Source organism: Mobula hypostoma, chromosome 7 (assembly GCF_963921235.1).
Source record: "Mobula hypostoma chromosome 7, sMobHyp1.1, whole genome shotgun sequence".
NCBI classification, from domain to species: Eukaryota; Metazoa; Chordata; class Chondrichthyes; order Myliobatiformes; family Myliobatidae; genus Mobula; species Mobula hypostoma.
Genome location: NC_086103.1, coordinates 142,167,897 through 142,179,960, shown reverse-complemented (window position 1 = coordinate 142,179,960; position 12,064 = coordinate 142,167,897). Strand labels below are relative to the sequence as shown.

The window sequence follows — 12,064 nt, the reverse complement described above, 5'->3', positions numbered from 1 at the left end:
GAGAAATAAAGTTCACAAAAGGCTTACCTTTATTAAATTCCAAATAAATGACTAATCAAAATCCACAACTTATGAAGATACAACACACAAACGCTACAAGTCAGTACTGCAAATTTCCAAAAATACATTTGCTTACAATGGAATTGGAATATGGCATACTTTGTTTTGTTTTCTGTAACAGTTAGATTGTAGCAGGGCCACTAACAAATATTCCATAAAGGCCCACCTGTTCCAAACAAAACCTAATTATGAGGTTTCCCAACCTCACCCCAACAAAAGGGGATGGGAAAAGAACATTAATAAGGTCTCATACGGCCAGGAGGTGGTGGTGCTCGACTAGGCGGTGTTATTGCAATGTCCAGATAGTCCCCAATCTGAAATTTTTGTGATTGTAATGTCATAGAGTCATCTGGTCCTTTCCTTCCTGAAACAGTGGTGCCAATTTCTTTTACTCTATGATTTTAAAAAAAGCACAAGTTAGCCAACAAGTGTAAATTTTCTTCTATACACATAGAACATAGAAAACCCACAGCACAATACAGGCCCTTTGGCCCACAAAGTTGTGCCGAACATGTCCCTACCTTAGAAGTTACTAGGCTTACCTATAGCCCTCTATTTTACTAAGCTCCATGTACCTATCTACATGTCTCTTAAAAAGACCTTATTGTATCTGCCTCTACCACTGTTGCCGACAGCCCATTCCACACACTTACCACTCTCTGTGTAAAAAACTTACCCCTGACATCTCCTCTGTACCTACACCCCAGCACCGTGTCCTCATGTGGCAACCATTTCAGCCCTGGGAAAAAGCCTCTGACTATCCACATGATCAATGCCTCTCATCATCTTATACACCTCTATCAAGTCACCTCTCATCCTCCGTCACTCCAAGGAGAAAAGGCTGAGTTCACTCAACCTATTCATAAGGCATGTTCCCCAATCCAGGCAACATCCTTGTAAATTTCCTCTGCACCCTTTGTCTGGCTTCCACATCCTTCCTGTAGTGAGGCGACCAGACTGAGCATAGTACTCCAAGTGGGGTCTGACCAAGGTCCTATATAGCTGCAACATTACCTCTCAGCTCCTATATTAAATTCTACGATTGATGAAGGCCAATACACTGTACGCCTTCTTAACCAGAGTCAACCTGCACAGCTGCTTTAAGCCTCCTATGGACTCGGACCCCAACCCCAAGATCTCTCTGATCAGCCACACTGCCAGGAGTCTTACCATTAATACTATATCCTGCCATCATATTTCACCTACCAAAATGAACCACTTCACACTTATCTGGGTTGAACTCCATCTGCCACTTCTTAGCCCAGTTTTACATCCTATCGATGTCCTGTTGTAACCTCTGACAGTCCTCCACATTATCCACAACACCTCCAACCTTTGTGTCATCAGCAAACTTACTAACCCATCCCTCCACTTCCTCATCCAGGCCATTTATAAAAATCACAAAGAGTAAGGGTCCCAGAACAGATCCCTGAGGCACCACACTGGTGACCAACCTCCATGCAGAATATGACCCGTCTACAACTACTCTTTGCCTTCTGTGGGCAAGCCGTTCTGGATCCACAAAGCAATATACCCTTGGATCCCATGCCTCTTTACTTTCTCAATAAGCCTTGCATGGGGTATCTTATCAAATGCCTTGCTGAAATCCATATACACTACATCTACTGCTCTTCTTTCATCAGTGTGTTTAGTCACATCCTCAAAAATTTCAATCAGGCTCATAAGGCACGACCTGCCCTTGACAAAGCCACGCTGACTATTCCTAATCATATTATACCTCTCCAAATCTTCATAAATCCTGCCTCTCAGGACCTCCATCAACTTACCAACCACTGAGGTAAGACTCACTGGTCTATAATTTCCTGGGCTATCTCTACTCCCTTTCTTGAATAAAGGAACAACCTTCGCAACCCTCCAATCCCACGGAAACTCTCCTGTCCCCATTGATGATGCAAAGATCATCGCCAGATGCTTAGCAATCCCTTCCCTCGCCTCCCACAGTAGCCTGGGGTACATCTCATCCAGTCCCGGCGACTTACCCAACTTGAAGCTTTCCAAAAGCTCCAGCACATCCTCTCTCTTAATATCTACATGCTCAAGCTTTTCAGTCTGCTGAAAGTCATCACTACAATCACCAAGAACCTTTTCCATAGTGAATACTGAAGTATTAAATACCTCTGCTATTTCTTCCGGATCCATACACACTTTCCCACTGTCACACTTGATTGGTCCTATTCTTTCACGTCTTATCCTCTTGCTCTTCACATACTTGTAGAATGCCTTGGGGTTTTCCTTAATTCTGCCCGCCAAGGCTTTCTCATGGCCCCTTCTGGCTCTCCTAATTTCTTTCTTAAACTCCTTCCTATTAGCCTTATAATCTTCCACATCTCTTAACATTACCTAAGCTCTCTGAACCTTTTGTAAGCTTTTCTTTTATTCTTGACTAGATTTATTGCAGCCTTTGTACACCACGGTTTCTGTACCCTACCATAACTTCTCTGTCTCATTGGAACATACCTATACAGAACTCCACACAAATATCCCCTGAATATTTGCTACATTTCTTCCGTACTTTTCCCTGAGAACACCTGTTTCCAATTTAAGCCTCGAATTTCCTGCCTGATAGCCTCATTATTCCCCTTACTCCAATTAAATGCTTTTCTAACTTGTCTGTTCCTATCTCTCTCTAATGATATTGTAAAGGAGACACAATTATGATCACCATCTCTAATATGCTCTCCCACTGAGAGATCCGACACCTGACCAGGTTCATTTCCCAATACCAAATCAAGTACAGCCTCTCCTCTTGTAGGCTTATCTACATATTGTGTCAAAAAACCTTTGTGAACACACCTAACAAACTCCACCCCATCTAAACCCCTCGCTCTAGGGAGATGCCAATCGATATTTGGGAAATTAAAATCTCCCATCATGACAACTCTGTTATTATTACACCTTTCCAGCATCTGTTTCCCTATCTGCTCCTTGATATCCCTGTTACTATTGGGCAGCCTATAAAAAACACCCAGTAAAGTTATTGACCCCTTCCTGTTCCTAACTTCCACCCACAGAGACTCCATAGACAATCCCTCCATGGCATCCACCTTTTCTGCAGCCGTGACACCATCTCTGATCAACAGTGCTACACCCCCATCTCTCTTGCCTCCCTTCCTGTCCTTTCTGAAACATCTAAAACCCGGCACTTGAAGTAGCCATTCCCGTCCCTGAGCAATCCAAGTCTCTGTAATGGCCACCACATCATATCTCCAAGCACTGATCCACACTCTAAGCTCATCCACTTTGTTCACAACACTCCTTGCATTGAAATAGACACATCTCAAACCTTCGGTCTGAGCACATCCCTCCTCTATCACCTGCCTATCCTCCTTCTTGCACTGTCTACAAGCTTTCTCTATTTGTGAGCCAACCTCCTCTTCCCAGTCTTTTCAGTTCAGTTCCCACTCCCCAACAATTCTAGTTTAAACTCTCCCCAGTAGCCTTGGCAAACCTCCCCGCCAGGATATTGGTCCCCCTGGGATTCAAGTGCAACCCGTCCTTTTTGTACAGGTCACACCTGCCCCAAAAGGGGTCCCAATGATCCAGAAATCTGAATCCCTGCCCCCTGCTCCAATCCCTCAGCCACGCATTTATCCTCCACCTCATCCTATTCCTTTTCTCACTGTCGCGTGACCCAGGCAGTAATCCCGAGATTACTACTTTTGCGGTCCCGTTTCTCAACTTCCTTCCTAACTTCCTGTAGTCCTTTTTCAGGACCTCTTTCCTTTTCCTACCCATGTCATTGGTACCAATATGTACCACAACCTCTGGCTGTTCTCCCTCCCACCGCAGGATATCTTGGACGAGATCCAAAACATCCCGGACCCTGGCACCTGGGAGCCAAACTACCATCCGAGTTTCTTTCTTGCGTCCACAGAATCGCCTGTCTGACCCCTATAAGAGTCCCCTATCACTACTGCCTTCCTCTTCCCTTCTCTACCCTTCTGAGCCACAGGGCCAGACTCTGTGCCAGAGGCTCGGCCACTGCCGCTTCCCCCAGGAAGGCTGTCCCCCCCCCAACAGTACTCAAACAGGAGTACCTATTGTCAAGGGGTACAGCCACAGGGGTACTCTCTAGTACCTGACTCTTTCCCTTCCCGATTGTGACCCACCTGTCTCCTGTGGCCCCAGTGTGACCACTTGCCTATAACTCCTTTCTATCACCTCCTCGCTCTCCCTGACCAGTACACCTGTAGGAAAAACCCTTAAACCTTTACAATTAACTTTTCTGTTGAACTTAACTTTAATAGTCCCTTAAAACTGTATGTGCTTTATGTATGATTTATATTTAAACTTATCCTTCACAGAGTCATCACTTCATACATTAATGTTCATTTATATTTAAGATTGGCATTAAAGATTACAAATTTACATCAGGCATCTGCACTAATTGACAAAATGTCCTGTGTTTAAGCAACCTTGCAGTCCATTACCCCAATACAAAGATATGTCATTTCCAAAATGTTAGCAAACAAAAAGGGCAACTGAAGACAATATTAGCAAATGACCTTTTGTCGTGTCACCTCTACAAGGATATAACTTGGAAATGCTAATTAAGATATTATGTGCTTGCAGAGTCTGATGTACAGTGAATTTGGTGATCTTATACTAACCTGTAACCAGGTCTTTTTGGATCTGGATACACAATTGCAAAGCTGAAGTGTGTTCCTTTCTTCCGTGCTTCTGGGTAAACTTCTTTTACTAAACTTGTTAACTCTTTTAATGTTGCATCCATCCTTAAATGGAAAAAACTGCTGTTTAAATACATTTATAAAGCAAATCTTTCAAAGAATTATTAGTACAAGAAGCACGTGTACAGGTTTGAGCATAGATGTTTTTATATTGTTGGCTTCTTTTACATAGACGAATGCCAAGACTATGGCCATCACTACAAAAATAGCATAATCATCAGAACTGAGTTAATAAGAACAATACTAACCAAGTGTAGATCTGAAGCTCACTAGATGGGACATTCCCTCTCGCAAAGTCATCCATTCTGTGATGTCTTCCATTATTAGTTGTGAATACTCTCAGCAACAGAGGGCAGGTCTAAACAGATAAATGTAAAATATAAATAATGCAACATGGGGAAAAAGTCAACAGAGCATCTTAACATTTTTCTAGATCTACTATAAGCTGTACAGCAGGACCAATTATGTGAAACTGACCCAATAATTAATAACGGTATTGAGAAATAAAATGTCCAGGTATTGTTTCTGTGATTGGATCATGAGAATTAAAAAAAAATTGTTATACATGTACACAACATGCCATCTTCAAACTAGATAATGTAGTGTTGAAAACTGAAATCACATTAAAATTACATACTTTTTATTTCTAATATTGACCCATTGACATTTCTACTGCATGACATTACAATGTAAGGTTAAAATCCATAGCTGCATAAAGATTTGCTAAGACTCACGAGACCTGCACTGTCCTTGCTGTAGTCGTAGAAACAGTTTAGCTGAATGGATCCACATGTACTCCCTTGCAGGGTTTCAAGCACGGCCATAGTAGAGAGAATTGTAGTTGAGACTTACAAGGTTACTAACTTAGTAATGAAATAAAAAGACACCAAATTACAACTAATTAAAGTAGGATGCAGGATCAGGTGATGTGTTGTAGCTGCATTATGTGGGAGCTGGTAGACCCTATTCTGGTTCCTGGGTGCCACTGGCAGCACGCATTGGTTGCTTGAGAAACTAAGATTCCAGGTCACTAACTTCAAGCACTGTGACAGATCAAAAAGGCAGAGAGTTACCTGGACACTGTTTCAGGAGGCAGTCAGGCCTGAACACTTAAATTCAGTCCAGGGAAAAGACAGCGTGACTGTGACTGAAGCAAGTGGAAGACTCCAAGAGTAGTTCTGGAGGAGCCACGGCCATCGAGCTTGTCCAACAGGTCTGAGATTTTTGCTCCCTATGTAAACAACAGTGGGGTCTATAGGAAAGCTATTTAGTCTCATAAAATTACATGTTTTTCAAAAATTGTTATGTATTCACAATAGCTCCAATAGTCTGCAGTGAAATAGATTAGTTTTATAAACTTCCTATTTAAAACTCCATGATTAAGTACAGTAGCTCAACCACCTTCAAAGAGTTTATTTTTAAAAATGCTACATGGTTTACCTTAAATACATATGAGATTCAAATTCTTATCACTTCATGTTTTGTTTCACTCAATGCATGGTTACTTAAAATTACTGCGTAAATCTACTCTCTCAGGCATTATCGAGGAATGTTTAATTGAACACTAACTAAGGAAGACGTATTCAGTTCATCAAAATTGCCTTCACTGAGAGATGGCTCTAAGATACAGGAAGAGACAATTCCGAGCAAGGTTGGAGGTGACATCGAATGCACATCAACTCTAGCAGGGTTTGCAAGACGTTTCTTCCTACAAAGTGAAACCTAATATCATGAATGGCAGTGATGTTTCACTACCAGAGGGGCTCAACGCCTTCCACGGCCACTTTGAAAGGGAGAATATAACTACAGCTGTGAAGATCCCTGTTGCATACTGTGATCTGTCTTGGAAGCCAACGTTAGGCTGTCTTTAAGGAGGGTAAACGCTCACAAGGTGGCAGGCGCCGATGGGGTACCTGTTAAGGCTCTGAAAACTTGTCCCAACCAACTGGCAAGAATATCCAAGGACATTTTCAACCTCTCACTGCTACAGTCCAAAGTTCCCATCTGCTTCAAAAAGATAACAATTATACTAGTGCCTAAGAAGAGTACTGTGAGCTGCCTTAATGACCATTGTCCAGTAGCACTCATATCTATAGTAATGAAATTCTTTTGAAAGGTTGGTCATGGCTAGAATAAACTCCTGCCTCAGCAAGGACCTAGACCCACTGCAATTTGCCTATCACCACAATAGGTCTACGGCAGATGCAATCTCAATGGCTCTTCACATGGCCTTAGATCACCTGGACAATACAAACACCTATGGCAGGATGCTGTTCGTTGACTAGCTCAGTACTTAACACCATTGTGACCCTGATCATCTACCTGGGCCTCTACCTTTTTCTGCAATTGGATCCTCTACTACTTAATCAGAAAACCACAATCTGTGCAGATTGGCGATAATATCACCTCCTTGCTGACGATCAACACTGGCACACCTCAGGGGTGTGTGCTTAGCCCTCTGCTCTATTCCCATGACTGTGTGGCTTGGAATAACCCAAATACCATAGATAAATTTGCTGATGAAACAACCATTGTTAGTAGAACCTCAGATGGAGATGAGAGGGCATACAGGAGCGAGATATACCAGCTAGTTGAGTACTTTGCAATCAATGTCAGTAAGACAAAAGAGCTGAATATAATCTTCAGGAAATGTAAGACAAGGACAAATGAATGAATCCTCAGAGGGATCAGAAGTGGAAAGAGTGAGAAATTTCATGTTCTGAGGATCTAACCTGGTCCAACATATTAATGCATCTATAAAGAAGGCAAGACAGTGGCTGTATTTCATTAGGAGTTTGAAGAAATTTGGTTTGTCAACTAAAACACAAAATTCTATAGATGTACCGTAGGGAGCATTCTGACAGGCTACATCACTGTCTGATATGGGGGGGCGGGGGGTGCTACTGCACAGGACCAAAAGCAGCTACAGAAAGTTGTAAATCAGTTCCATCTTGGGTACTAGCCTCCATAATACCCAAGACATCTTCAAGGAGCAGTGCCTCAGTAAGGCGACATCCAATATTAAGACCCCATCACCCAGGGCATGCCCTCTTCTCTTGTTAGCATCAAGAAGGAGGTACAGAAGCCTGAAGGCAGACAGTCAGCAATTCAGGAACAGCTTCTTCCCCTCTGCCATATGATTCCTAAATGAACATTGAACTCACTGTAATTGTTTTGCTTATTTACTAAATTTCCCACCTTTCTAAATTATGTATTGCATTGAACTGCTGCTAAGTTAACAAATGTCACAACACATAATGGAGTTAATAAACCCGATTCTGAAGTGACCTACATTACCCAGTGATGCCTTGAGGAACTTTTATTGTTGACAATCCTGTACAGTGCAAACAAGTTGGTAAAGGATTTTTTGTTTTGCAGAAGTGCAAGGCCCTCTTAAATGATTCAGTGAATGAGTTTACTTAAAATATGGCAACTGACCAGTCTTAGGCATATATGTATTGCATGGTATTGCTGCCACAAAAAAAAACATGACATACGTGAGTGATGATAAACCCGATTCTGATATGGCTCTCTATTGTGGACTGAGAGCGGAAAGGGGTCGGGGGGGGTGGGGGAAATCAGGTTGGGAAAGGAAGAGAGAGAGCAGGAAGCACACCGAGTGACATTCCATAATTATCGACAAACCAACTGGAATCAAGTGTCTCAGGGCCATTCCTTCTCTGTCACCTGTCCCACACTCCCACAGCACTCCACCCTCACCATTCCCAACATCCTTTGCTCCCACCAGACTTACTCTCCACTCCACGTTGACAAATACAGTACTATGCAAAAGTCTCACGCACCCGAGCTATATACATGTACCCAAGACTTGCACAGCACTGTACAAGAGGGCAGAATCTAAATTATAATAAGTATATATAGTGAAGAAAATTAAGTTAAATGAGTAGTGCAAAAAAGAGAGAGGAAAATGCTAAGGAAACGTTTGTGGTTCATTGTCCATCATAAATCTGATGGCAGAGGGGAAGAAGCTATTCCTGAAGTGTCGAGTGTGCGTGTTGAGAACTCTGCACCTCTTTGATGGTAGCAATGAGAAGAGGGCACGTCCTGGGTGATGGGGTCCTTAATGATAGATGCACCTTTAACATATCCTGGATGCTGGGGAGGCAAGTGACCATGATGGAGCTGACAGAGTTTAAAACTTCTTGCAGCCTTTTCCAATCCAATGTCATGGTCTCTCCACACCAGACTGCGATACAACCGGTTAGAATGCTCTCCAAGGAACATCTGTGAAAATTTGTGAGAGTCTTTGGTGACATACCAAGTCTCCTCAATATATAGCCCCACAATCCCTGTCAAGTGATGTTATTTTCTCGTGTTTAAGAGCAGGAGTAGGCTATCAGACCCTTTAATCTTTTCCCACTACTGAATATGATCATAGCTAATCTATGCAGAGTTCAATTCTTCTATGTCATTCCTCCTTACACCTATCACCTGATGTGAAATATTTATCCACTTTAATGTTATTACTTCTAATGCTTCAATTTCCACCAGTAGCCAAGACAGAGATTCATCTTCTGCAATAAAGAAATTTCTATATACAGACCTCCTGTAGTTACATTCCATTGTTTAAGACTCTCCACTACCAAAAATATCCCAATGTCTACCCTGTCAAACACCCTCAGAATCTTATGATTGAATAAGATCACCACCTCTTTATTCTAAATTCCATATAATACATGCCCAAAGTATTTTGTCTGCCTTGGTAAGACAAGCCTCCTTTGTATTGCCTCAAATGTTACTTATACTCTTTCCAAAATAAGGGGACTAAAACCATACACAGTATGGTCAGACGTCACCAACATCCAATTGCAACCAAACCCGCCTGTTTTTAAACTCCAAACCTTTTACAATGAAAATTGGATTGGATTTTTTTTTTCAATGTCATTTTGGAAAAGGATACTTTTCAGATTGTAATTTATCAGTTTCATAAATTCTGAAGGGAGAGAGTTGATAGAGGGGAAATGATACATGTAGTGTTTAGTCTACCAAAATGCATTTGACCAAGTGTCACGTCGGAGGCTGGTGCATAAATTAAAAGTCCATGGTATAAGAGGGAGTGGAAACTGGCTGTCTCATAGAAAAGTTAGAATAACTGCATCCCTTTCAGACTGGAATAGTCTGGCTAAAATGCCATTTGCCTTCTTGACTACTTATTCAGCCTGCCTGCCCAAGATTTTTGAGATTCATGCAGTAGAAAGCTAGATGCTTCTGTTTAGATAACAACCTGCTTTTGATTTCCTTTACCAAAAGAGCATTTCACACTTCCTCACATCAAGCTCTTTTTTTTTAAACTCCACTCTCTAAATTTTTATGCCACTGAAGAATCACAGTATGCCCTTCCATCTATTTTCTGCACATGTAGGAACTCTACAATCCTTCACATACAAATCTTCGCCCAGATCACTGATGAGAAAAGTGAACATGCAGGCCAAGAACTGGTCCATGTATTACTCCACTATTCCAGTCTGAAAGGGATGCAGTTATTTTAACTTTTCTATGAGACAGCCAGTTTCCACTCCCTCTTATACCATGGACTTTTAATTTATGCACCAGCCTCCGACGTGACACTTGGTCAAATGCATTTTGGTAGACTAAACACTACATGTATCATTTCCCCTCTATCAACTCTCTCCCTTCAGAATTTATGAAACTGATAAATTACAATCTGAAAAGTATCCTTTTCCAAAATGACATTGAAAAAAAAATCCAATCCAATTCACACAATCAAATATTTTGAAGGGCATGAGCACACAAAAATCTTGCTGAAACAAAGGATGAACTATATTACAAATTACTTACATCATGGTCCATCAATGGAAGAATTTAAAGATTTCAATCAACTCAATAGTAACGTCAGAACCAGAGTGTAAACATTTTGTACTCTCAAGCGTACTCTCGATCTCAAAAGACTGCCCAAAGTTATATAATTGAAGCAATAATGACCCTAAATTACATGAAACGACTTTATCAATTCATGGGAACCCATCTGGTCAAATACAACGTCTCCTCTTCCCCTTCATTGTGAGCAGGGTTAATTTCTTCAGGGCTCTTTATGTCCTACCCATTTTTTGAAACATTTGTGATCAGTTATTTCGTGTCCCGACATTTCTCAGCGAATTGTGTGACCGTGTAACTCCAGCTGCCTGCAGCAATCCAAGCAGCACCTTGAGCCGCCGCCAGTCGGGGAAGGCCCCACCGCTTCCCCAGGCCGCCTTCCCTAACTAAGCTCGTCCAGACTCGGAGAAACGCTTCGCCCTCAACGACCGCCACCCACCATTTAAAAGTTATGCAGCTGTCCATCCCCAACCGGCATTGGGCACAGAGACAGGGGCTGGCAGTCGTGGCGGTAGCACTTTGTCGCTTCCTCCAGCCATCTCACTCAGCCGAGTGAGTGACGGCCTCGACCCAACCTCAATCTCCGCGGTTTCCTATAAACTACGCGCCATCATCACCATCAACAATACTTACTTTTTCCCGATCCACCGGTTTTTCTGGCTCCTTCTTAATCTCCTCCTGTGTGACTCTGGACTCCACGGCCATGTTCCCTCCCCGCCGTTCCCTCAGTGATGGCGACCGCACCATCGGTATCGAGTGTCCCGCGCGCACACATGCGCACGACAGAAAAGGTTCCTGGGACTGCTACGGTGGCCATCTTTGATCTAGGCAGCGGACGGCGATCTCCAGCTCTCGATTTCGTGCGAAATCTGGCTGTTCAATCCAATTCTAGTCTGTTGTCCTTTCTTCCTACATTCGTTTGACTATTTGTATTTTCGTCTTTATAAACATTTTAAAATGTATTATCAAAAACTTTAATGTAGAATTGCGCACTTAGTCTTCGCTGCTAACTTTCTAAATAACTAATGCAATAACTGAAATTTGTACCCGCTCACTAATTACTGGAAAACTCCTATCAACAGCATATGCTCACTATATACTCACTCCCATATTGACCTCAATTTCAATCGAAGAAAAATCTGCAGGTTCTGGAAATCTGAAACAAAAAAAATGTAAAATGCAGCATGTCATGAAATATTCGTGGAAAGAGAAGTTGACTTAGCATTTTATATTGAAAACCTTTCATAAAAACAGGGTAAAAGAGAGAAACATTAGTTTTAAGGTGCAAATAGGTTGAAGGAAGGACAGATTGGACATAGGGAATATCTGATAAATTAGACCCAGGCTGTATGACAGAGGAGATTCACAAGAATGATGCTCAGAATGAAAGGGATAGCATATGAGAAGTGTTTGATGGCTCTGGACCTGTACTCATTGGA

The 12,064-nt window shown here is 42.1% G+C and overlaps 1 protein-coding gene across 1 annotated transcript; it reads right to left on the bottom strand.

The window, feature by feature from the left end:
* Positions 1-11: 11 nt before the first annotated feature.
* On the bottom strand, positions 12-11,414 carry sap18 (Sin3A-associated protein). The gene is made up of 4 exons (XM_063054185.1): positions 11,259-11,414; positions 5,018-5,127; positions 4,692-4,814; positions 12-453 (listed from the first exon to the last, which is right to left on the bottom strand). Exons 1-4 carry the CDS (start codon positions 11,370-11,372, stop codon positions 297-299), a joined length of 504 nt encoding a protein of 167 aa, XP_062910255.1. The 5' UTR covers positions 11,373-11,414; the 3' UTR covers positions 12-296.
* Between the last annotated feature and the right edge of the window lie 650 nt (positions 11,415-12,064).